At 41.0% G+C, this 27,847-nt stretch overlaps 1 protein-coding gene across 1 annotated transcript in view; it reads left to right on the top strand.

Annotated features, from left to right (window-relative positions):
- Positions 1 to 27,847, top strand: part of MTTP (microsomal triglyceride transfer protein) — a 107,913-nt gene that overhangs the window by 6,328 nt on the left and 73,738 nt on the right. The window contains exons 2-3 of the mRNA XM_089680558.1: positions 23,051 to 23,238; positions 23,678 to 23,821. Of these exons, the coding sequence (XP_089536684.1) occupies positions 23,051 to 23,238; positions 23,678 to 23,821 (332 nt within the window). The remainder of the gene's footprint in view (positions 1 to 23,050; positions 23,239 to 23,677; positions 23,822 to 27,847) is intronic.

Below are 27,847 nucleotides of genomic sequence, written 5' to 3'. Positions count from 1 at the left end.
GGTCATTGAACCAGGTTTTGGTGCTTTTGGCAGTGTGGGCAGGTGCCAAGTCCTGCTGGAAAATGAAGTCAGCATCCCCATAAAGCTCGTCTGCGGAAGGAAGCATGAAGTGCTCCAAAATCTCCTGGTAGACAGCTGCGTTGACCCTGGACTTAATGAAGCACTGTGGACCAACACCAGCAGATGACATGGCTCCCCAAATCAACACAGACTGTGGAAACTTCACACTGGACTTCAAGCATCTTGCAGTGTGTGCCTCTCCATTCTTCCTCCATACTCTGGGTTCTTGGTTTCCAAATGAGATGCAAAAGTTGCTCTCATCAGGACTTTGGACCACTGAGCAACAGACCAAGTCTGTTTTTCTTTAGCCCAGGTAAGACACTTCTGACGTTGGTTGTTGTTCAGGAGCGGCTTGACAAGAGGAATACGACATTTGAAGCCCATGTCCAGGATCCGTCTGTGTGTGGTGGCTCTTGATGCACTTACTCCAGTCTCAGTCCACTCCTTGTGAAAGTCCCCAACACTTTTGAATGGCCGTTTCCTGACAATCCTCTCCAGGCTGCGGTCATCCCTGCTGCTTGTACACCTTTTTCTTCCACACTTTTCTCTTCCACATAACTTTCTCTTAATTTGCTTTGATACAGCACTTTGGGAACATCCAACTTCTTTTGCAATTACCTTTTGAGGCTTTTCCTCCTTATGGAGGGTGTCAATGATGGTTTTCTGCACAACTTTTAGGTCAGCAGTCTTTCCCATGATTGTGATTCCTACTGAACCAGACTAAGACCATTTAAACGCTCAGGAACCCTTTGCTGGTGTTATGGCTTAATTAGCTGATTAGAGTGGGACACTTTGAGCCTAGAATATTGCACTTTTTTAAAATATTCTAATTTTCTGAGATTGTGGATTTGGGGTTTTCATAAGCTGTAAGCCATAACACAGGTCTGCGACTAAAAAGCTGTTTGATTATTTTCATCTAATTTCCATGTATTTTGGTGTGCTGAAAACAAATTAAATATTGAAAAAACTCCTAGACGTCATGATTTGCCACAAAATGCAAAATTGTCTTCAACTTTTTTTAATTTTTGGTATATTTGTATATTATGGGTTTTTAACCAAATTTAAAGTCCAAATTACTATTAATTAATTCACATAAGTGCATTTAAGATATAAAATGCCAAAAAAACCTTAAAGGGGTTGTCCGAGTTATGTAAAAAAAAAATATAGCACTGTAAATCTGATGGTCAGCAATATAAACATAAGCGAAGCAAGTGTTAGGGAAAAGAATTCTATTTTCTCATTTCCCCAGTTCTCTTCTGGCCCTTTGTTGTTATTTGCAGGTAAACAATCTCTGCCCCTCAACCCTGCAAACGGGGTGAATACAAGTGCTGCTCTGAGTGACATGTCTGACTACTGGGATACTCAGCAGCATGCTGTATGTGTAAGCCTCAGCCCTGAGTCTGTGCTTCTAATGATAGAAGGGGTTAATCTTTCCTGAAGAATCCAGTGGGTGGGATACCAAATACCCTTGTTTTCTGTGTCTATGGGACAGTCGAGACCGACAAAATCAGTGGACCAAGAAGAGTTGGCAGCCGAGGGTGCTAACAGTCGGTGAAAAAAATGTCCTCCGAGAAACTTTGGTACCTTCCCATAAAGTTCTTCTACAACCTCTCCACATAAAATTGGGATTGATGAAGCAATTCGTAAAATCACTTCCAAGAGATGGAGAATGCTTCAAATACTTGGTCACCAAGTTTCCAGGCCTGTCGGAGGCAAAATTGAAGGTGTGTTCGTCGGATCAGACATTAGAAGGCTTATAGTTGATAAAGAGTTTGTCAATACCATGACGGATCCTCAAAAAGAAGGGTGGATTGCATTTAAGGAAGTCATACAGAACTTTTTAGGCAATAACAAAGATCCTCACTACAAAAAGATCGTCGGACGAATGCTGAAAGCATTTCAAGCTTTAGGTTGCCTGATGAGTTTGAAAGTGCATTTCCTCCTGTCCCACCTTGGATACTTTCCAGAAAATTTGGGAGCTGTGAGTGAGGAACAAGGTGAACGATTCCACCAAGACATTAAAGAGATGGAAAGGAGATACCAGGGAAAATGGAGCATTACAATGATGGCAGACTATTGTTGGATGCTTCAGAGAGACATTCCAGATGCTACTCACAAGCGTAAATGCACCAAGAGGAGCCTGACAGGGAAGAAGAATCAAGTTTAGTGTGTGTAGGTGAGCTCATTTCAGTTCAAAAAAGGATTTTCATGAAAAAATTGTAATAAAACTTTAATTGTATAAGTCTATTTCCATTTATTTTGAGATATTGCCTTATTTAACATAGTTACCTAAATTGTCAGGAAACATGATGTCCTATGACAAAATGGAGGTCATTTTCGGATTCAGCGCACCAAAACACATAAAGATTACGTAGAATAACCAAAACAGCTCTTGAAAAAAATTTTTTTGCAGACCTGTGTAATCATCACAATTATGACAAATCACGGCTTGAACTATCTTGCTTTGCATGTAATGAGTCTATCTCATATGTTAGTTTCACCTTTTAAGTTGCATTACTGAAATAAAACTTTTGCACGTTATTCTAATTTTTCGAGTTTCACCTGTATTTTGGAAGACACCAAGTTGCCAGATATTTATTTATGCATGTCACATCAGTGAAGTTGTGGAAACACTGAAGCCTGGACTTCGGTTTCTTCTTCTCCTTCACTGGTCTGGTCATGGTGGAGAGGTATAGATTGGATTTGTTTTATGCAAATAATGTAGCTCATTGCACATGCGTGCAATGCATGCATTGCACTGATTTATAAGGCCCACTACTGCTTTGTGGTAGAGTACAACAAGACACCTTATATCATGTATTAGTTCAACGTGTGGTCATGCCCATTTGTTTTGAATGCTACCCAATGTACCTAGGCAGCACCACAAGCTTGTGTTTTTGTGCAGTGCAAAGATTTGAACCATCTGCATTGTGGTGCGGTGCTCTGTATACATGCAACACATCCATACTCATAAAAGATGAGTTGATTGGCATGGCACTTGTCAACGCATGTTAAGGCGCAGGAAGTAACGTGCCAAAACAGCCTGAATGGACCCTTAGTGGAATAAGCTTTTCTAGTTGTGCCACCTAGTAACTTCTGATTGTAAGGCCCCATGTACCCGGGACATTTCTGAACAATGGAAACTGACTGCTGGAAAACGTAGGTTAAAAAACATCTGTTTAGCCGCATTTGCATAACGCATTTATGCACATTTGCATTTAGAAGCGTTTTTTAAAGATAAGCACAGGAGAACCTCCCAAATGCCCAGATTGCACTGAAAAGTGGTAAATTATTAACTATTTCAGACTGTTTCAGAGAAATATAGACAGTAGAAGCAGATACAGCAGTACGTGTTGACATTAGCTAGGTCCAGATTGCACTGAAAAGTGGTAAATTATTAACTATTTCAGACTGTTTCAGAGAAATATAGACAGTAGAAGCAGATACAGCAGTACGTGTTGACATTAGCTAGGTGTGAGTTGCTCATTAACATTTCTTTTGTTTCCAATGGTGGGAAAGGTGTCTGGTGGAGTGAGTCATTAAGGCCACCTGGCAGGGGGTCTTCATGAGGAATTTGAGGTGTCAATGGTCATTAACATATCTTTTGTTTCCAAGGGTGGGAGAGGTCTGAGGTGTGAATTGGTCCTTATAATGTGTGACAAGCTTGGTAGGAACATCCTGTGTTCAGTGTTTTGTCCATCTAAGCACCATGAAAACTCTTTGCATGCATTTTTCATGATGAAAAAAGGCTCTGGACAGCATTGGGAACTGGAAGAGTTATAAAAAAAATTTAAAACACAAACGCTTATAAACACGATTTGCTGCATTTACAAGCGTTTTGCGTTTGAAACGCTGATAACATCAACGTCTGAACACAAGTTTGTTGCGTTAAAAAAATGACTGTAAACTCAACTGCCTGTAAATGACTGTAAACAAAGATGTGTACATGGACACATAGGAAGACATTTGGGTGAGTTCTGGGGCTGCTGAAAAAAACACTGAACAGCTCCTAAACGTGAGTTTAGCAGCTGCAGTGTACATGAGCCCTAAAGGTGAATGTCTAAATGGAAATTATGTAGACGAGACTCAAAACTTTTGTAGCAGCTATGAATGCACAGTTTTTTCTAGATAACTGGCAATCAGGTCTTTCGTACTATTTTATTGCTCTAACTTGTTGATTAAATGAGCTTATTTTGCAGGTTAGTGCTTCTGCTGAGATAACTATGGCTCCAATGGCCATTGAATTGTCTTCTTTTGGCTGAACAAATCATTAAATTCCAAAGCTTAGATAAGTGTGAGTTAGCTGGTACTTGTACAAATCAACTGATAACACCATTCCAGAATAAAAAAAGCTTAATAAGATAAATGAAGTCTGTAGTCCATGCAAGCACGGGTCATGTTGCCTCATTCAAGATGAAGTAGGTCTAGAGATTTGGTAGTGATTATGTAAAGATCTTATTTTGATCATTTGCAGCTAACCCAATGCTGGATGCATACACTTTATAACTATTTTTCACTGTTCAACTGTTCAAAGAGTGAGAGTGATTGTAAATCTTACAGTTGTTTATTAAAATAACAAACATGTTGTACTTACCTGCTTTGTGCAATAGTATTTCACAGAGCAGCCCCAAAGGTTTTTGGGTCCCCTGCTGGTGCTCTAGGCTTCTCCTCTTCTCAGTGCACCACCATAGGAAGCCGATTCTTATGGGGGTGCACCTGCGGGCTCACTCCCGAGCTGGGCTGTGAGTGTCTATAGACACACACAGCATTGCCTGTCCTTCCCCCTGCTCCCTTACAGGATTTGACTGACATCAGCAGGAGCCAATGGCTTATTCTTCTCTGGGCCAATCTTTTGAGAATAGGGGGGAAAGGGAGAGAACACATGCAGCTGGGAACACTGCTGGATCGATACAGGTAAGTATTGGGGGGCAGTGCACAGCAAGTGGTATACAATTTTATTGCAGGGAATGCATTAAGGTAAAAAAAAATAAGTTTATCTTTAGAACTACTTTAACTGTGTTAAACCCGATCACTAAATTCTCCTATGAGTTTTAATGTGCTATCATCATTTTAAACGTTGTCACTATCAGTAAACCAGTCCAGAGCAATGATGTTCAACCATGAGCAGGACCAAGAGCATAAAGAAAAGAAGTAGCTGAAAGAAGCTGTAGGACATTATTAGAACTGTGATAGAAAACAAATTGAAAACAGCATTTTATTATTGAAGCGGAGTTCCACCCAAAAGGGTTTAATGCTTTGTCCCCCCACTCCCATTAAGGATTGGCATCTTTGGGGAGCGGTGGGGGAGCAGGTACCTGAATCTGACAGGTACCCGCTCCCACTTTTGCTGCGATCGCCTAGCCCATCAGAAGCAGAAGTTGTCTTCCCTCCCCGTAGTCTTCTGGGACACGTGACAGGTCCCAGAAGACTACGGGGCCATTCACAACGCATAGTGCTTCTCGCGCATGCGCAGTGCCCACCCGGCTGTGAAGCCGCAAACTGTCACAGCCAGGTGCTCACACTACTTTAAGTTCAGGATTTGTATAATCATGATCTCAACTTCCCCCCATACCTAACTCTCCCCTTCTAGAGCATGTCCCAACATGAATCTTATGTTTTAACTTGTTCCTCTAGTAAAAAACAGCTTTTATTTGTCTATGTCATGGCTAGTTCAATTTTGGCTGGGGCAGCTGCTGGGAGGAGGGATCTGCAGGGTGCTGTTGTTCAGTTTCTACTATTCCAGGACTATATCTCACGAGAACTCTTTCCATAATAACAGCCTTTGTGCGGGTTTTATGGTATCAAGGCAGCAGCACTGTTGGACATGAACAGATAGGACTGGGCTTAGACAAAATTCTTTGGTTCAGTAGGGAAGAACTTAGGCATAGCTGACACACTATTGAAACAAAGGTGTTGTGCTGCTCCCAAAATATAATATTAGTGTAATTCTCCAACTGGGAATTGATAATGGTGCTCAGTGCTCAATGTGAAAGGAGTGAATCCTTTCTGACATATAAGGGCCACTCCGTACTACAAAACATCTCCCCCTTCCTACTCCCATGAATGTTTCAAAATTAAATAATAAGTGCTGAAGTGTGACTCCCTTAAAGGATCCCTCCCGAACACCTTCCTACTTGGGATAAAGCAGGTAAAATCAAATAGGAACTACAAACCACCTCCCCTATCTAAATGAACATGAGTGAATAAAAGAACAATGCTAATATGAAATCAATCTGTCCTACAAACCATCTTCCTCCTTTACAAAATATAAAGTGCATAGACAAATGTCTCCCCCTCCTAGGTGAACGTACTGGCTGACACACTACTTGAAATTTCATGGCATCACTTGCAGTGTTGTCAGCCTACAATACAAAGTTAGGAGCTCATAAGTTTCTGGCAGGATCACTAAGTATTTTTTATTTATTTAAAATAATCAGGCTTTTTTTATATGGCTTAAAACTTTTTGTCGTTTAGAAAAATGCCTGTAGCTGTAACTGGACTTTGTCATGGTGTATATATTGTATTTACCGTTTGCTTAATTTGTGTGGAAATGGGGGATATCTGGGGGCCACCTAAGGGGAGCTTCCAGATTCTGGTAAGTCCCCAAGTACACCCATTCCCCCTCCCCCCTGCAAACCCCCACATCCAGGTGGTGCCCTCCCCACGTTGAGGGCATGTGGCCTATCGTGGTCCAGGAAGGTGGGGGGAAATGCTTGCTGCTCTTCCCTTATACGGGCTGCATGCCTTGATAAAGGTCTGGTAAGGATTTCAGGGGGATCCTATGGCAGTTTTTTTCCTGGGGGTCCCTTCTAAAGTTATACCAGACCCTTATCAAGAATAAGCATCTGGTATGGATTTTGGGAGGGGACTCATGTTGTTTTATGCTTTGTTTTTGCTTGTTGTTGGTTTAGGAATTTCAGACTGCGAATTTTCAGACGGGGTTCATAAATTTTCCCACAAACAGAACTCAGGTTAGTTTGCTCATCTCTACTTAGGAGCTGATCTTCCCATATTATGTATTCTATATAGACATAAAATGACCTGAGGAAAACCTGTCCCAATCACTATTAATTCCCAGTAATTCTAGCCTTAGATTCCCCAATCTGTTTTACACCTCCCTCTTTCTTATTACGAAACTAAAAGTAAAGCACAGTGGGAATAGCCGCAATCCACTCAATTTAATCTCAATCCCCATGCTCCTAAAAACCACCCTCCGTTTTTCAAGTGCACTTTGGAATGCCCTCTCTGTCTGTAATAAGCTCACCTCTGTCCATGACCTTTTTGTCTCACATTCCCTTAATCTACTAGCAATTACAGAAACCTGGCTTCAAGCATCAGATTGTTCTTCTCCAGCAGACCAAACCAAACCAAATCTCAGAAAGCATTCATCCTATATAAATCTGCTTTCTTAACATACAATTCCTCCCTCCATGCTACCAAATAAGCCTACTTTGTCACTTTCATCAATAGCTTATCATCCAGTCCTCGTCGTCTCTTCTCTACTTTTAACTCTCTACTTTCTCCACCTCCACCTCCACCCAGTAACTCACTCACTGCTTACGAGATTACAAATCATTTCAAAAACAAGATTGATGTGATTCGTAGGGGCATCTCCGCTACACAGACATATATCCCACTTAGCATAGCTTATACTAAACCTCCCTCAACACTTTCCTCCTTTAACCTTGCTATTAATGAAGAGGTCACTAAAGTTTTCTCAGAAGCTCGTCTCACCACCTGCCCCCTGGATCCTGTCCCCTCTCAACTACTACGATCACACTACGATCACCCTCTTCTTTTATCCTATGCTCCCTCACTCACATCTTCAATCTCTCCCTCTAATGGTGCCTTCCTTACCCCTCTAAAGCATGCCATACCATCCCATACTTAAAAAGTCCTCGCTGGACCCCACCAACCTGAACAACTTAAGACCCATCTCCCTGCTCCCGTGTACCTCTAAACTCTTGGAATGCTTAGTCTACAATTTCCTGAGCTCCTACCTCACTGACAACAACCTTCTTGACGCTTTACAGTCTAGCTTTTGCTCACTACACTCCCCTGAAACTGCCCTACTAAAACTCACTAATGATTTACCAACTGCATACTCTTATTACTTGACCTCTCTGCGGCTTTTGATACTGTTGTCCATACTCTCCTCTTCAAAAAAACTCCATCCTCTTGGCCTCTGAGACTCTGCTCTCTCCTGGTTCTCCTACTACCTAGCGCAGCGCACCTTGAGCATTACCTATAACTCTGTCTCCTCCTCTCCACTTCCTCTTTCTGTCCCTCAAGGTTCTGTCCTTGGACCCCTTCTCTTCTCCATTTAAACCTCCTCCCATGGTCACTTAATAAACTCCCATGGCTTTAAGTACCACCTCTATGCTGATGACACACAAATCTATCTTTCTACTTCTCACCTCACCCCTTCAGTCTCCTCTTGCATTACTAACATACTAAGTGACACAATAGCATGGGTGCCACTCCACTTCCTCAAACTAAATCTTTCCAAAACAGAGCTCATATTATTCCCTCCAGCCCGTTCCCCCTCCCTTGACTTCTCCATCAAGATAAATAATACAACCATCAGTCCTTCCCCTCATGCCAGGGTACTAGGTGTAATCCTAGACTCCTATCTGTCCTTTCAGCCCCAAATCCAATCACTGTCCAAATCTTGTAGACTTCACCTCTGCAACATCTCCAAGATACGCCCGTTCTTAACCACTGAAACCACTAAGCAGCTTATTCACTCCCTTGTTATATCTCGCCTTGACTATTGTAACTCCCTCCTCATTGGCCTACCTAATTGCAGGCTATCCTCTCTCCAGTCTATCATGAATGCTGCTGCTTACTTATCCACCTTACTAATTGTTCCATATCTGCCATCCATCTCTGCCAATCCCTCCACTGGCTTCCCATTGCCCAATGACAAAAATTCAAAACATTAACAATAACATATAAAGCCATTTATAACTCTGCCCCAAATTACATCACCAATCTTGTCTCCAAATATCGCCCAAACCGTCCTCTCCACTCCTCCCACGACCTCCTGCTCTCTAGCTCCCTTGTCTCCTCCTACCATGCTCGGCTCCAGGACTTCTCCAGAGCCTCCCCCATCCTCTCTACCCCAATCTATCTGACTATTGCCTACTCTGCCAACTTTTAGGCAATCTCTGAAAACCTATCTCTTCAGGGAAGCCTATCCCGCCTTCAGCTAATAACGGAGTCTTCTATTCCTCCTACCAGTCCATCCCCCACAGTTATTACCTTTTGTACCACCAGCCCCTCCCTCTTAGATTGTAAGCTCCAAGGAGCAAGGCCCTCCTAACCCTCTTGCATTGAACTGTATCGTTGCTGTATTGTCTCCCTTTATATTGGAAAGCGCTGAGCAAACTGTTGGTGCTATATAAATCCTGTATAATAATAATAATTGTGCTATCTGTGTCCTGTTGGGGAGATTTCCATTCATGTCCTGTTCTGGAGACACAACAAGTGAGAAGAAATTTCACCTAAGTGAGGAGAATTCTCTACATAGTTGTCACCAGAACATTTGTCTCTGTTGGATTATCTATCCTCTGCTCTTGTTTTGGGCAAGTGTAGTTTTAAATTTCCCGTCTCTTTCTTCACCATAGAACATTATCAGGACAAACAGACATGTGAATCTCCTAAGCATGGACACAACAATAAAAACTTGCTAGACCTCATTTAGAATACTGTGTGCAGTTCTGGAAACCTCACTTACAAAAAGATATTGATAAGATAGAACAAGTCCAGGGACGGGTAACAAAATTGATGAAAGGTCTGAGGGATAAAACATACCAGGAGAGACTTCAGGAACTTAATATGTACAGTCTAGCGCAGGGGTCTCCAAACTCTCTAAACAAAGGGCCAGTTTACTGTTCTTCATACTTAAGGGGATCCGGACTGTGTAGAAATCTTTGGCGTCATTGGGAGTATTTCTGCCCCTTCATTGGTGTCAGAGGGGGGTGTGGGATTATGCCTCATTACTGGTATCAGTGGATAAAAATAGTGCCTTAAGGGTCGGATAAAAGCAAACAAAGGGACGCAACTGGCCACAGTTTGGAGACCACTGGTCTAGAGGAAAAAAGGGAAAGGTGAGATGTGATCAAATCTTTAAATACATCAAGAACACAGGGACATGACCTCACATTAACAGGAGGAAAGTTTAAAATTAATCTTAGAATGTAATATTTTACTGAAAGGGTAGTTGGTGCTTGGAACAGACTTCCAGCAGAGGTAGTGAGTCAGTCAACAGTAAGTGGCTTCAGACATGCTTGGGACAAACATAGATTTATACTCAGAAAAAAAAGTTAAAAAAAAACTCACAAAAAAACAACAAAAAAACAAAACCATGTATAATAAAAAGCAAACTTGGTTGACTACTTGGTCTTTTTTTCTGCCATTACATTTCTGTTTCTAGCCCTTACCTACGGTGCCCAAAGCTAAAAAAAAAAAAAAAAAAAAGTTGTATCTTTACATATACTTTAAATTGAAGATATTGATTCCTTCTTCTTACAAAATTGTAACGTATACATGTATGTCTTCTCATTTTTTATCTATTTATATTTATTTTACAGCATGAATAATCATCTCTAGATGTCAGTGAATGAAAAAAATGTGCTGATCCTTTTACTCGTTCTATCTTTAGAAAGACCCTGAGTCTGATTTACTATCATATGCAGTGAGGTGAGGTGAAGTACGCTTAGGTTTGCTTTCCCAAAATGTGAGATGAGGCAAAGAGAGGTAAAGTGGATCTGGGTCTAAGGTTTACTAAAGTGTACAGTGAGGTTCACATCAAACATCCATGTGAAGAAGCTCTATTTTTTCAAAATCCCCTAAGCAGGATTTCAATATCTTCTGCAAATGATTGAAAGTTTTAGGTAAACACAGGTACACCTTGCTGAAGTTTTTCTGATGGCTCATTGCGATGGGTGTCTGCCGCTGTTTGCATGTAACTGCTCATACTAGCGGCTACATTTGAATAGGGCTTCTCACTTGCCCTGGACGCAGTTCTGGCCCTATGCAAACTGAATGTAGCTAATTATTCAGTTTGTATGCGGCCAAAGTGCAGAATGCTCTTACGTCCAAATACGCCCGGGGTCAGTAGGGGGCCCCATGAAATGCCCCTGGTACCTTTTATAAACTTTTTTGGGTGTACTTTGAGTGTGGGCAAGGACACAGGGCCCCATGATCCCCTATTGCCCGGGAGCCCCATGAGTTGTCAGTCCACCCCTGCTTATGTATATGTCTCATTGTCATTTAACTGGAACGCTTATGTGTGACTTCAGACTTTTGCTGCTCAAAATATTCTGTGAAGTTGACTACAGATAGTGATTTCACATCTGCGGTCCTGTCAGACAAATTATCTTTGTGCTCAGTAAATAATTTATAGAGGTTAAATTTTAAAGAAAAAGTTACTGCCAGAAAATCCCCTTGTGTGCTATTATCCTAAGGCTCCATGTACATAGGACATTTGGAAAACACTTCTGAACGATAGAAACTGACTGCTGGAAAACGTACGTTAAAAAATGTCTGTTTAGCTACGTTTGCATAGCGTGTTTATATGCGTCTATGAGCTTTTGCGTTTAGAAGCGTGTTTTAAAGATAACCTCAGGAGACCTTCCAAAATGCCCAGAATGAACTGAAAAACAGTAAAAAAATGAACTATTTCAGACATTTTGAGAGAAATAGAGAGAGCAGAAGCAGAGAGATCAGTATTTGTTGAGATTAGCTGTCTTTTTTTTTTCTGGTGTTTGAATGTGTTCCAGTTCATTTCTATGCAGAAATTATTTCAGCTGTGTCTAACATATTTTCTTTCATGAGAAACCTCAAAGTATGGTGTACCAGGTCCATTTGAGTACAGGGAAAACGCTTTGCATGCATTTTTGATGATGAAAAAAGGCTCTGGACAGCATCTGGAAATGGAAGAGTTAAAAAAAATCTCCAAATGCAAACACTTATAAACACGATTAGCCACGTGCATGCATTTACATACGTTTACAAGCGTTTGGCGTTTGAAACGTTGATAAAATCTACTCCTGAACGCAAGTTTGTTGCATTAAAAAAAAATGCCTGTAAACGATGATGTGTACATGGACACATAGGAAAACATTAGGGAGAGTTCAGGGGCTGCTGAAAAACGCTGAAAATCTCCTACATGTGAGTTTATCAGCTGCAGTGTACATGGAGCTTATGATGAAGTTTGAATGGTGTTAACGTTCCGGAAATGCCCCGCAACCGCGTTGCAACTGCACCGCAAACGCCGTTCGGGCGTTTGCGGAGCAGCACCATAGGCTTGAATAGGAGGCTTCAACTCCTCCTGACTCGACCAGAGGCGTCTGTTTTGCTGCGACACTAACGTTCCCATTTGAACAGCACTATGTGCTGCAATGTGCAGAATTTTCACAGGCGTTTGGGAAATGGTAAAAATGCTTCCCAAATGCCTGTCTGCTGCTTGCTAACAAGGCTAGTGTGAACATAGCCTAATTCATAGCAGAATAAAGCCCATTCTGCTGTGATCCAATTTAATCGTTAAATTACCATGAATTCTTAGACATTTGTTTGGCACTCTCATTGGATAAAATGTATAGCTTTCTATTGTTGTCTACTGTTTCACTGTTGCAAATGTTTTCCTCACTTCCTGTGGGGTAAATGGTTGTCACCAGAACAGAAAGTCTCTCTAACAGAGGCCCAGATATCACTGAAACTAGACAGGGGTCTAACCCTTTCTCAATCAATCTAAAATAAATGAAAAAAAAACAGTTTTGGCTATAGATACACTTTCGTTCATGTAGAAAGCACTGACAGACAGGAGTTTGTTTTTTAGAGCAGCGTTTTTCAACCACTGTGCCGCGGCACACTAGTGTGCCGTGAGATATTGTCTGGTGTGCCGTGGGAAAAATTGCAATTTCATCCGTAACATGTGGCCTCGGCTCACAAATAGACCAATCATTAGAACAGCAATGGGCAAACTACGGCCCGCGGGCCGTATATGGCCCGGCGGACCTTTTAATCCGGCCCGCGGAGCGTGATACTGTCAGGATGATCTGTCCCCCTCGACGTATCTGCGCATGTGCCCGGAGATCGCCGATCGGCTGCTAATGCCTGAAACTGGCACATGCGCAGATACGTCGAGGGGGACAGATCCTCATAGGAGACAGATTTTCATGCTACACCGGAACGGCGAGAGGAACGCGCGGAGCAAAGGTAAGTGAATTGACACAGGGGGGGCTTGGGGACTTAATATGGGGGATGAATTAATATGGGGGATGAATTACTATGGGGGATGAATTACTATGGGGGATGAATTACTATATGGGGGATGAATTACTATGGGGGATGAATTACTAGGGGGGATGAATTACTATAGGGGGGATGAATTACTATGGGGGATGAATTACTATATGGGGGATGAATTACTATGGGGGATGAATTACTGTATGGGGGATTAATTACTATAGGGGGGATGAATTACTATGGGGGATGAATTACTATATGGGGGATGAATTACTATATGGGGGATGAATTACTATATGGGGGATGAATTACTATATGGGGGGTGAATTACTATGGGGGATGAATTACTATGGGGGATGAATTACTATATGGGGGATGAATTACTATGGGGGATGAATTACTATATGGGGGATTAATTACTATGGGAGATGAATTGCTATATGGGGGATTAATTACTATGGGGGATGAATTACTATGGGGGATGAATTACTATATGGGGGATTAATTACTATGGGGGATGAATTACTATGGGGGATGAATTACTATATGGGGGATGAATTACTATGGGGGATGAATTACTATATGGGGGATTAATTACTATGCTTACTATGGGGGAATATTACTATACTTACTATGGATGACACATACACATCATTCATCTACTCTTGGTCCGGCCCCCGGGTCCAATATATGAACCCATTGCGGCCCTCAAGTCAAAAAGTTTTTCAATACATTTTTTTAACATTTTTTAATGGTGGTGTGCCTCGTGATTTTTTTCATGAAAAAAGTGTGCCTTTGCACAAAAAAGGTTGAAAAACACTGTTTTAGAGTAACAGTAATAACAAAGTTCTTTCAGACCGTGCCATTACTTCACAATCCTGCAGGTGCACATAGTAAGAAAAATCATTTAACATCTGCTGGTATCTATGTGAACTTAAAACAGACAAAGAGTTTTAAAAAATCCAACAAGGCTGGTAACTGTTAGTCATCAGTGTCTGAACTGATCGTTCATCAAAAACCTTTGCCAGATGGTTGATTAAGTGATTCAAAATCATTTGTTTCATCTGACTTTCCTCTAATGTCTAGGGCACCCTTACAGTTGTTTTCTACACTGACTTCGATGAATGATAAGGCATATACTTCCTTTATCTTGGCTTAGATTACCCACGCTGTGCAGGAACATTTAACATAACTCTAATCTAATGACAGTTATGAAGGTCACATTCATCTATGCCTTCCAGATGTCTCAGCGTAGATTTCCAAAATGGACTTCGCTGAAAGATCAGGACTCAAATTGGAAGTTTATAGAAGGGATGTGTATACTACAACCCTATACAAATAAGTGCCATAGTCTAATCAGGACAGTATAAACAAACATTTGTCATATAGTCCTAACAGCACAGAAAAATCTGAGAAATTTGTGGAATCTGGGGAAATATCTGTAAAATTTGGTAAACTATCTCTAATCTTTGGAAATCTTGTCAATGCGAGACAGATTTACAGCCACTTGTGACTAAAGAAATTAGCATGGTTTTTAAAATGAAAGTATGCACAACCTGTTGAAGCATCCTCCATTAATTCATATTTATAATTCCTCACTTTACTCTAAAGTAGTACTTGAAAACTTAAAGGGTAACTCAATTTTTGCAGGAAAAAAATTAGCAATTTTAAAAAAATGTAATATAGCATTTACAATTGCGACTCAAGTCATTGTAATTGAATGTTGTTAAAAATTACCTTTCCACTTACCCTTACAAATGAGCTGCCTCTTCCCTGGAATACTTGGGCATTCACCTGACCCCCACTTATGGCTCTTTGTTTACGGCAAATTATTATCCATTGCTTTGCTTTGTGTCCTCCCTTATGCAGTCTTGGGAAATCCCGCAACTGTCCTGAATTGGACGGGTCAATTCGGGTCAATTCGGTTACTTCAGACAAAGATTATGCGATTTATCTGGGCTGACAGATGCTTCAGAATCTCCAGGAACACGCTTTTTACCCATAGACTGAAGGGAGGTCTTGGGGTGCTTATTGTAGCTAAGTATTACCAGGCGAGCCAGACTGCCCCCCTGTCTATGTTGCACACTTCTTCTACATTCCTCTCTGGGTCCTTTTTGAACTGCTTAACTGTGCCCTCCTTGTGATGTCAATGCTTTTATGGCTCCACGGCTTTTGAATGTGGGATTCAGTACGCTACTCTAGTGGCTTGATGACGTCATTTCTGCCCTTGCTCCCGATTAACAATAATCCTCTTTTTCCACCAGGTTTGGATCAGCCAGGGGCGTTCTCTTGATGGGTGGCCAACGGTTTTTCGCAGGTGCTTTTTGCCCTTTTTGACCTCTTCATCCTTCCCCACCTGTAAATCTCTTCAGGAATCATGGGATATCCCTCAGGCAGAATTTCTCTGTTACCTTCAATTGCGACACTGGTTGACCTCACTGCATGGCACTTCCACCTTTCCATATCAGAAATCAGCCCTTGAATAGCATCCGGGTGCCCCGGGTCTTGTTTCCCTACTCTATGCCTCCTTGAATAGGCGCCCAATGCGTAATTCTCTATCATATGGTGTCCAGTGGGAGCGTGACTTGAGGACGGTCATGGGTCTGGAGGACTGAAATAAGGCCTGGTCATTTGTAGCTAAATATTCATTTAATATGGGCTTGCTGGAGGCGGCATACAAGGTGCTGTTTCGTTGGTATCGGGTCCTGGCTCGTATAGCCCAGGCAAACCCTGCCTATAGTGATCGCTACTTTCAGAGTTGCAGCCAACGTGGAGATGTGTTGCATATATGGTGGTCATGTTCGAGACTGTTTCGTTTTTGGTTCCATCTCTCCATACACCTAGAGGCTCGGTATGCTTTGCTTCAGTGTCCCATACTGGACCTGTTGGCTCATCAGCAGAAGTTGGCTTCCTATCTGTTTCTGTCAGCCACTAGAACAATTGCCCAGGCATGGAAGAGCCCATCTGTCCCTCTTCAGGGGGTGCGGGACCGTATGACCACTCTGATGCTCAATGAACAGATGCCGAGTATCCGTAACGACTCCCGATGAAAATTTTTGAAAATATGGGAGCCGTGGTTGACATATTCTTTTCCCAAGCTCCCCCAGCTAGTCTGGGTTTATGATGCTGTATGGTAAATGCGTTCCCGGATCCCTGCTTCTGGTCTTGTTTTCTACTTCTTTCTTTACTCTTTTTTCCTCTTTCTTTTTTTGTTTGATTACGTGAGACAATAGATATTTCCCTTTGGCTGGAAATATTTGTTGGTGTTATATCACTGTTTTTGTATTTTATGTGCTATTGATAGCCCCTACGTGGGCGCACCTCTTGCATTGTTGGAGTTACAATACTGATCTCTTTATTTTTTATGTGCCATTGATAGCCCCTGCGTGGGCGTGTCTTCTGCTCTACTCCTTCTTGTTAAATTGTTTACAAAAGTTAATAAAAACCATTGAAATACAAAAATTACCTTTCCTTTTCAATTGGCAGCACTGTAATTTTCTGAAAAATGCAATGCAATATGGCTACCTAAACAAATATATTTACTACAGTGCTAGTATTGAATACTCATACAGTCCTTTTAAGTTATTGAGATAGAAATCCTCCACAAATAACTTTGTATATGGTTTCTTTGCCTTTAAATTGTGCTCCACCCTCTGTGCTCCTATTGTTGTTATTGCGTGCATAGTATGGCTACCTAGAGGTGTTCTGTACACAAACAGAACACCCCCTGAAAATGTCACTTCCAGCTTGAGTGATTGGCTTACTGATTTTCCCAGAAGTCTGCACTAAGATACAAGTCAGATTTTGAGCATACCCTGCAAGAAAAATGTAATTGAGATACTTTCAAAGAGAAATCACGTGTAAAGGGATGCAGACCCTGTCAATTTCCTCATTAGAGCCCTGCAGGTGCAGCAGCTGATTGATAATTGTAAAACCACTCCCATACAGATTCACTCTGATCATGAACACAGACAAAAAAAACTGCTATTTCTTCAATAGAACAAAAGGTGGGAATCTGCAACAAGGTTTATTAAAATCTTTGCAATGTACTGTACATAGATCACCCAGAGCAGATTTTTTTTCTCAACAAAAGTGGAGTTACTTTTTAATGAAGAGGGTATGTTAGAGCTCCTGAAATGTGTTAAAATGTTACCTTTGGATGGCTATAATAAAATAAATTTTCTTGGGCTCCTAAACATTTCATTTGGGAACTTTGCTTTCCCTTAGCTTTTTATATTCACCCAAGACCCTTTTCAGGCCTGTCTATCCAAACAATGGACCATGTGGCCTCATGTATGGACCTGTTTTTAGGCTGACAAACAACACTAAGTTCCAGCGACCCCAACACACACTTATTTAAGACCACTTTAAATTTGAATTTACAGTCAAACTATAAAAAGTCTGTGTGACTTTTAATACCTATATATAATTTATAGGTTGTGTTTAACCAATGGGGGTGTATTAAGAAAAATCTTGGGGAAAAAATGCTTACAACTGTGTACATTCTGTCTTTTCTGTTGACATCTATTTTTTAAAAATAAAAACGTTTACAGCTCAATACAAATTTTTTTTGTAAATACATGTAACACTACCTTCTTAGGAGTTGCAACAGATTTGGGTCCCCCTGTAGTCCTGCACAGCCTGGCATCATGTATTTCCTAATTCAGATTTTGCATTAGGAGACAGAAACTAGTCCTTGAGCTTGTTTTGAAGTTTTATTAGGGGATTTAGAACTTGGATGGGGTAAGGGGATGTATGGGATGCCCAAGGGAAATGGCAACTCCTTTCCCCTTACTGCCCCAGGGGGTGTATGTTTACTCACTTGGTGCCTCTCCTTGGTCGGTGGCTGCTACCAGGTCTTCTAGCTGAGGCACTCCTTCCCACCACACAGGTGGTACTTTCTCAGGGGGCTAGTGAAGTCCAAGTTTTCCACCTTCCAAGGTCCTCTGCCTGCAGGAGAGGCCCTCTCCATCTGTGCTCTCTCACAGGCTCCTGCATCCAGCCTCACATCCTTCTCTCTTCCACCTCTCCACTCCAACTCTCTGCTGAACAGGCTTTCTTACCCTTAAGGGTTGTCCTGGCCAAGCCTCCTGTTGGGGATTGGCCAGGATCCCTCAAGAGTACAAGCCAGCCACTCCTCAGGTCCACCCACTGCCTGTAGACCTTCCTCTAAAGCTCTAGAGCAGGGGAAAATTACAGAAGGGCTGGCCTGCAGAGCCTCTCAGCCCTGACCGCAATTTTACCTCCTGACTATCACACCTGCTACTAAGCCCTCTCTAATAATCAGGATTCTAGCTTCCCCTAGCAAACTAGGATGGCGCTACATACATTTTTTAAAAATAACTAACATGATTTACTTACTTGCTCTGGGAAATGGTTTTGCACAGAGTAGCAGAGATCCTCCTCTTCTGGTGTTCCCCATCAGCACTCCTGGCTCCTCCTCCCACTGAGTGCCCACCATAACAAGACGCTGGCTATGGAGGCACTCATGCGGGCTCACTCCATTGACACACAGAGTGTGGTTTGACCCTGTCCCCTGCTCCCCCTCACTGGCTGCGATTGACTGTCTCTGCACATATGAGGGGGGAGAAAGTTGAGAAAGCCACTGCTCTAGCGCTTGATCGAGATCGGGCTCAGGTAAGTTAAAGTGGGTCTGGGGGGTAGCTGAATTCAGAAGGTTTTTTACCATAATGAACAGAATGCCTTTAGGACCACTTTAATGTGTACCTATGGTTAAAATGTAAAATCATGTACTCATTTCCACATTGTATTTCAATGAAAGTTTCATTCATTTTTAACAAGCTGGCAATGCACAGACCCAGCCAATAAATGGAAATGACCCTTTTTTGTAAGCCCATGCCATGTGTTTCTGGTGTACTGCAACATAGTTAATAATTTCACCACAAAAAAATGCTTTTGCACTTAACCATGTTACTGCATTTCATAGGTCCAAATGGGCCCTGAATGTCCCCTTTTCCTTACCTCCTCCACTGCTCCATTCAGCCACTGGGTGCTAAAGAAAATATCCAGTACTTCCAGGTATTCAGGAAATCCTATTCTCAAATGCTCAGTGATTGGCCCAGTACATACACATGAACAGGGAGACAGTCTTTATCCCAAAGTTATGTCTGACTAGAGCAACGTGGAGCTTACACAGAGCCTCCAAAAATTACATGGAATGACTTTAATGGAATGAGCATAAAAAGAAATGTCACTTGATAACTCTGAGTTTCTGTGAGTACTGAGTAACTAAACAAATCCAACAACTGGGGTAAAAAAAATATGAAACGGAAAACTCTAAAGTAAACATAAATAATTTATCACTTAGAAAAGTTCCTGTGTCAACATGCCTAATATAAAATCTTGACTATACAACATAGGAACAAGTTGGGTAGGTGACAGATATGCATGCCAAGCATGTCACTGAGTCAGCCCCTGACACTTGCTTGTGTATGCATTGCAAAGTTCTTCAGTATACAGTGACATGATTTAATTATAGATTGCTCACACTTATTTGACTGGTCTACTACAGTAAATATTCTGTCACAAGTTATCCACTTTTAAGCTGTGCTTTTATTGTAGCATATTAAAACAATTTGTCTTTAATTATTATTTTTTGATCATTCCTAATCCTTGTGAAAAATGTGCGCACACAAAATGCTACACATGTTAGAAATTGCAAACATTGAGACTGGCTTAACACCTATGTGTCTGTGTTATCCTGGATTTTTTTTAACTACTTTGGGCAGGCGTGTTGATTTGTCACATCAAAAATCATTTAACACATCTTGATATATTAGAAAATGGACATATTTATTTACCAATGCACCACATATATGCTAATCAGCACCATTAAAAAGGTTGGTAAACTTGTGCTCCTGTGTGCGATAAAAGACAAAGGAGTAATTGGGCCTTTGTAATACAATCATAGATTAATGTGATTTATTTTCATGCACAGATTTTAAGTAGATTGTATGGATTTCCTAATAAGAGCACATTTCTTGTTGTTTAGATTTTACAGCCATTGACTTCATTTTTTTCACAGGGTTGAAAAGTGGACTTTACTAATTTTCCATTGCAGCTACCACTTAACAAGACAGTAGTGAAATATTAACAGTTATAATTGAAAATAGTAGAAATGTGACAGTTTAAAGCAGCTTATCTCAACCAGGGTGCCACAGCCACCTGGGTTCTTCATAGGTACCGATTACCTACGGCACCCCTGATACCAGCGTAACACATATATATTGTATCAAGAAAGTAAGCTTCCTTTCATTGCACTGCAAATTTTCTCAGAGTACTGATTGGGAGTCAGTGCGACCAACTCCCAATCATGTGATAACTGTGATAACCAATGTGATCACCAGTTTTAAAACTCACAACTCTACTGTTTCTCCTCTTTGAGAAGAAAACATACAGTTTTCAGAGAAGCCTGTATAAACATAAAAAAGTCTGCTAAAAAAAAAAAAAGATAAAATAGTAAATAATTAGATCAGGGCCTGATCTAGGCTAGTGTTGGTGCCAGTGGGATTAGGTAGGATGAAAAAAACTAAATGCTCACTATAGTGTCTTGGCCCTACTACAGGTACAAACAACAAATAAAGCAAACATGTGGTATCTTCATGCACGTTTGCGGTAGGTGAATGTATTTTGAGTTTTTTTTGGTGGTGGTCATGATAATGGCATACAAATACAGATATATATATGTATAGTATGTACACTATATTACCAAAAGTATTGGGACACCCCTCCAAATCATTGGATTCAAATGTTCCAATCACCTCCATGGTCACAGGTGTATAAAATCAAGCACCTAGGCATGCAGGTTTCTTCTAAAAACATTTCTGAAAGAACGGGTCGCTCTCAGGAGCTCAGTGAATTCCAGTGTGGTACCATGATAGGTTGCCACCTGTGCAATAAGTCCATTCATGAAATTCCCTTGCTGCTAAATATTCCACGGTCAACTGTTAGTGGTATTATAACAAAGTGGAAGCAACTGGGAACAATAACAACTCGTAACATGCCACATAAATTGACAGAGTAGAGTCAGCGCATGCTAAAGCGCACAGTGTGCAGTAGTCACCAACTGTCTGCAGAGTCAATAGCTAAAGACTTCCAAACTTTGTATGGCCTTCAGATGAGCACAACAACATTGCGAAGAGAGCTTCATGGAATAGGTTTCCAAGGCCGAGCAGCTGTATCCAAGCCTTACATCACCAAGTGCAATGCAAAACATCAGATGCAGCAGAGTAAAGCACGCCACCACTGAACTCTAGAGCAATGGAGACATGTTCTCTGGAGTGACAAATCACGCTTCTTTGTCTGGCCATCAGATGGATGTGTTTGGGTTTGGCAGTTGCCAGGAGAATGGTACTTGCCTGACTGCATCATACCAAGTGTAAAGTTTGGTGGAGGGGGGATTATGGTGAGGGGTTGTTTTTCAGGGGTTGGACTTGGCCCCTTAGTTACAGTGAAGGGAACTCTTAAGGAATCAGCATGCCAAGACATTTTGGACAATTTCATGCTTACAACTTTGTGGGAACACTTTGGGGATGGCCCCTTCCTGTTCCAACATAAAGACATGGATGAGCAAGTTTGGAGTGGAGGAACTTGACCAATAGAACACCTTTGGTATGAATTAGAGCAGAGATTGTGAGCCAGGCCTTCTCGACCGACATCAGTGCCTAACCTCACAAATGTGCTTCTGGAAGAGTGGTCAAACAATCCCATAGTCACACTCATAAACCTTGTGGACAGCCTTCCCAGAAGAGTTGAAGCTGTTATAGCTGCAAAGGGCGGGCCAACTCAATATTGAACCCTATGGACTAATTCTGGGATGCCATCAAGTTCATGTGCGTATAAATGAATTTTTTCCCCCTTTTTAACTTTTTGTCAACTTTCCAAAAAGGGGATGTTTTGGGGGGTATTTCTACTGTCCTGGCATTTTAGGGCTTCAAGATAGGCCATCAATACATCAGGACTGATTCATTTTCAAATACAGTATCTATACCATAGTTTGTAGACTCTATAATTTTCACACAATCTAAATAATATACACTAATTTGGATTATTTTTTTTTTTACCAAAGAATTATAGCAGAATACACTTTGGTCTAAATTTTTGAAGAAAAATTATTTATTTTCAAATGTCAACCTTGGGTATAACAGTTCCTTTTTATCCAAGGGGTATACAGGCTCCTATGGAAGGGTTGAGATGCCCATGGGTGCCAAAAGCCCTCCACTTGCTGGAATTATTGTTGAGGGCTTATTGCTTATAATTGAATACAATTGAATAAAATAATTGAATAAAAATGTTTTCTTTTTTTACCTTTTTACTTTTTTTACCTTTGATAGAGTAGGGAAGGGTTTTATTCTATATCAGATATTTGCTCGTGTTTGTGTCCCCATTGGGGAAAAAGTAATAGGAAATTAGCAATATTTTATCTCCAGACTATAATTTAAGGGGAAGTCTTCCAATGGGGACACCTGTTCTGAGGACAACTGTCTTCGAAGGTAATTTCTCTCATTTGGAGAGGTTTTCTCTAATATTCTGTTGTGTCTCTAGGAAGTCAAGGGAAATTACCTACATGGTACACAGATAGCAAATTAATTTCTTGACCATATATTTACCTTTTTATTCGCCTTATGCAAAATCGCAAATCCTGTACACAGAACTTTTACAGCTTATTTGACAGATATCTTATATTTGTATATATATTTTTTTCCTTTTTTCACAGTACATACAGCTGGACCAAGGCTTAACAATGACAAGGTGTATAGATATAATTATGCCACAGAAGTATTAATTGATAAGCCAAGAGGGTCACTGCAGGACAGCGTAGGCTACAAGATTTCCTCAGAAGTAGAAGTTAGCTTAATTTGGAGAAACCCAACCAACAAAGATGACCAGCTCATCAGAATTGAGGTATGTTTATCATGATTGAATATGTTGTGCAATGATACATTATATGAAAAAAAAAGTTTCTCTTCTTTTTATCCATTTAAAGTATTTTATAGAACAACACTTAGATTATACATGATACGTTTTTGCATAGCATAGCATAGCATAGCATATCTTATCTTTTTTTTAAAATTCTGTTTATTAATTTTCTTAGCATATCTTATCTATGTATCTTATGTATGATCTATCTTATGATATATATATATTTTGCATTTTTCCTATGTATTTTATATGACAGAGGACAATGAACATAATGGTTTCTGTGGATGACAAGCATCATAGGTTTAATATGTTTCCCAACACTGTTTGTTAATATTAACATAAATATTGAACGCCAGTGCTTCTCTTTAATAAGGAGGATCTAGCTGGTTGTACTCTACTAATAGATATTATTTGTTTGCAGATGAAAAATATTAAAGTTGACAATATCAACGAACGCCCACAAAATCAGAACATTTTTACTGGAACAAATGCTGCAAAACTTCTAGGAGAAGATAATCTTTCTATTCTTCAAAGGCCAATTCTTGTACAATGGAGTCATGGAAAGGTAAGGTAAAATGAATTATAGAATAGTGTTGTTTCTTTATGTGTCGATGGCCAGTGGTCACCTGAAACTTGTCTACAGTATAATTTATTTTGGTGAGAGCACTAAAATCCTATGAACATATAGTACAAAGTTTACTCAATTCTTTTTATTATGCGACAGTAAAATGAGTAAATATATCACTTGTCTGTACATGATATATTTGGCCTTTTTTCCTTATTTCCCAAGCTAATGTGTAGCCAGCCAACTTAATAATGTTTCTATCAATTTCTAATGCCCATGTGTAAAATGTATTTATTACCAGTGAATTCCAGGGCTTTGGATTTGAAATCACGTGAAGTTTACTGTAATGATTGTCCATGCTAGGCAGCAGTAGAATGTCTGTGACCTGTGTGTAGAAACCTCTGTTAAATCTGTGCAGCCATAGCTACTCCACCATGTTTCATCTACAGGCATACTGCACATGTAGTGGGTTTTTCTAAGTGGCACGCCATGGACAATGCATTTTCCTGAATTTTCACCCCAGACTAGTGCCTGTATTATTTCTCTGCATCCACATAACTTGGCAAAAGCCAGTTCTTGAACAGAAATTGAATTAATTAAAAAATAAAGACATAACTTGGGAAGTAGTACTGTACATTTTCAGAAAACTGCTATTCCATCTTCATTACTTGGAATTATATAAATGACTGCACCATAGCTCCTCCTTAGTTGGGACCAAATCCCTCTTTCCTCCTCAGTTGTCTTTCCTTTTGGTCTCATGTATAGACCTCTAAAACATATTTACTATATTTTATTTATAAAGTGTTATACTATTCTTAAAATGTAATCCAACCTCTAAATTATTTCATTTCTAATTGTGAAAAATGGCCAGGAATTAAAAGTAGTGGTTGAAAAAAGCAGTTTTGTGTTTAGAGCTGAACTCGAGGAACAAACAAAAAAATTTTTCTTTTAAACATATTCCTCAATAGCCAAAAAGAACATTAGGGTTTATTTACCAAAGCTTGAGCCTGGGTTCACATATATGCAGTGCGGTATATCTCAAGTGATTCACACAGAAACCACACCACATTCCTGTGCAAATCACATGCAATTTGTGTGCGGTGCGATTGAAGCCATACATTTTGTATGGCTCTAGTCGCAACGCACCTGCACCAAAAAGGTGCAGGACCCTTTTTTGGGTCCGCACTAGAATCGGATCACATGGGTATTCACACCTATGTGATCCGATTCTGCACACAGCACTGTGTTTTGCGAACCGCTTTCAGGGTGTTGTTAATTTAACATACACACCCGCAGAGGTTCGCATGAACGGGGTCCGATTCTGATGCGGTGCGGAATTCACACAGAAACTGCTGCGAATTCCGCACCGCATCAGTGTGAACCAGGGCGGAGAGTGCAAAATCAGGGTCACTTCTGCAGAGAAACCAATCAGCTTCTAACCTCAGCTTGTTCAATTAAGCTTTGGCAATAAAACCTGGAAACTGATTGGCTTATATGCAGAAGTGAGCCTGATTTTGCACTCTCCAGCTTTAATAAATAAACCCCATTGTGTGCACCAATGCCTTTGAAAACCCAGAAATTTCCTTGTAAAAGTAGTGGTGGCATCATCACTGTAAATCAACTTCATAGTCACTTGCAGAGAGCAGAGCTTTCGGAGGGACCTAGCAGAGCCCCACCCAACAAGCTTCTTGCATTAAACTACAAGAAGGAGGCGAAAACAAGGCCAGCCACACTACACAAGGAGATAGAACAGCATTTAATAAAGGCAAATAGACTATTGCTTTTACAAGGGTATTTTCCCCACAGCTTAGTTAATGCAATGAAATTTCATTTGCAAAGAATACCCAAGCATGTGCAAGGAAAATAAAAAGAAACAGTGGGAGGGGGAAAGGGGGCTCCAGTAAGTATTGGGGTGGGGGGGGGGGGCTGCTGCACACAGAAGGTTTTTACCTTCATACATAGAATGCATGAAGGTAATAAACCTTCAGCCTTTACAACTACTTTAAGTTTTAAAAATGTATTTTCTATGTGTTAATTCTTTGAGGCTCTTGTAATTGAGCATGTGGCAAGGATGTTGTCGGTTGCCTACATGCTTCGTACAGAAAGGTACCAATTTCAGAAAATTGAGAGGTATGCTACGCTTCAGTTTTCTGTTCTGCAAGCAATCAAAAATCGAATAGTATGGAGTTATTCACTATTTAATAAAGCAATACAGTTACAGTACTAGTCTTAATTAGAAGAACAAGGTCATAATGAGTAATGAGTTTAAAACTACAGCAATTATATTGGCTTGGCAGCACACCCAGACTAAAATATGCTTTTCCATATATAGTGCTGTTTACAAAATGAGCGCTGTCTTGGTATTTTCCTACTTGCTTCAAAAGAGCAGCAAGATCCAGAGACATACACTGTCTACCAAAATGATTTGGCTTAGAATACCACTTTACCAAGGGCGGACTGACCATTTGGAAACTCGGGCACTGCCCGAGGGTCCGGGGTCAGTAGGGGGCCCCATGAGATGCCCCTGGTACCTTTTTCATAGGCTTTTTTGAGTTTGTGCAAGGACACAGGGGTCCCTTGATCCCCTATTGCCCGGGGGCCCCATGAGCTGTCAGTCCACCCCTGCACTTTACAGTGCCAGGATGGTGCAACTCCAGTGTGCATGCATGGGAGTTGCATCACCTCTGGACACCCTTTAAAGCTTCATGGAGAATGGCACTAATGGCTATAGAGAGTTAAGTACAGAGCTGTCATCGCTGGAACACAGCAAACTCAGAGGTAAGTCTACCATTTTATTCAAGTATTTTGTGTATTCTTGGGCAGTATTTCAAGTGCTCCCACATAAAAGGACAAAAATGTTAAATAAATATGTCTTAAAACAATAAATCTAATTTCTGTAACTGTTACAAATTAACACTGCAAATGTGCTAAAGTAGGGTAGTGGGCAAGGCTTTTTTTCTCAGAAAATAGGTGCAGGAACTGTTCCCTTCTAAATCACTTCTTGTCTCATCCCAGTACCCGCCTCTGAGCGCCGTCCCTTGGATCCACCCCCTACCCACCTCCCAGTACCACACCTTTTAGAGAATACAGGGTCAAGTATCGTTTTGAGGTGCTGAGCAATTTGTATGGAATTTCGTTCATGGCAACAAGAAAAGCTGTAAAATAGATCCCTTGCAGCCAGTAGCAACATACCCCCCTCGAGCAACAAAAGATTCCCCCAGCAACAATGGACCCTCACAACAAAATACCCCCCAGCAAGAACATATTTACCAGCAGCCAGCATCAACAGACTTTACAGCATCCAGCAACAATAGAACCCCTCCCTAAACAATAGATCCATTCCAGTAACCATTGACCCCCTAGCAACAACAGGTCCCCACCAGCAACAATAGACCTCCCAAGGAACAATATACCACCATGCAACATTAGAACCCCAGCAACAATGGACCCTCACAACAAAATGCCCCCAACAACAACAGATTTCCCATCAGCCAGCATCAACAGACTCTCCAGCCGCCAGAAAAAAGCAGATCCCTCCCTCAACAGTAGATCCCTTCCAGTAAAAATCGACCCCCTAGCAACAACAGGCCCCCACCAGCAACAATAGACCTCCCAAGGAACAATATACCACCATGCAACAATAGACCCCCAGCAACAATGGACCCTCACAACAAAATACCCCCCAGCAACAACAGATTTTTCAACAGCCAGCATCAACATACTCTCCAGCAGGCAGAAACAACAGACCCCTCCCTCAACAGTAGATCCCTTCTAGTAACAATTGACCACCTAGCAATAACAGATCCCCACCAGCAACAATACACTTCCCAAGCAACAATATACCACCATCCAACAATAGATCCCCCAGCAGCCAGCATTAATAGACCTTCCATCACACCCCAGCTCCCCACACTATTACATACATTCAGTGCTCGAGGTGCCACATTCCCACAAAAATAAATCCCTGGATGGAAGTGTACTTCATGTAGCTTGTGCTGTAGTCAATTTGCTTTACATTTTGCAAAG

This window comes from Staurois parvus, unplaced genomic scaffold (assembly GCF_062004578.1).
Source record: "Staurois parvus isolate SC_StPar_1 unplaced genomic scaffold, SC_StPar_1.0 ptg000244l, whole genome shotgun sequence".
NCBI lineage: Eukaryota > Metazoa > Chordata > Amphibia > Anura > Ranidae > Staurois > Staurois parvus.
The sequence above is the reverse complement of the archived record's forward strand: the minus strand, read 5'-3'. Positions and strand labels throughout refer to the sequence as shown.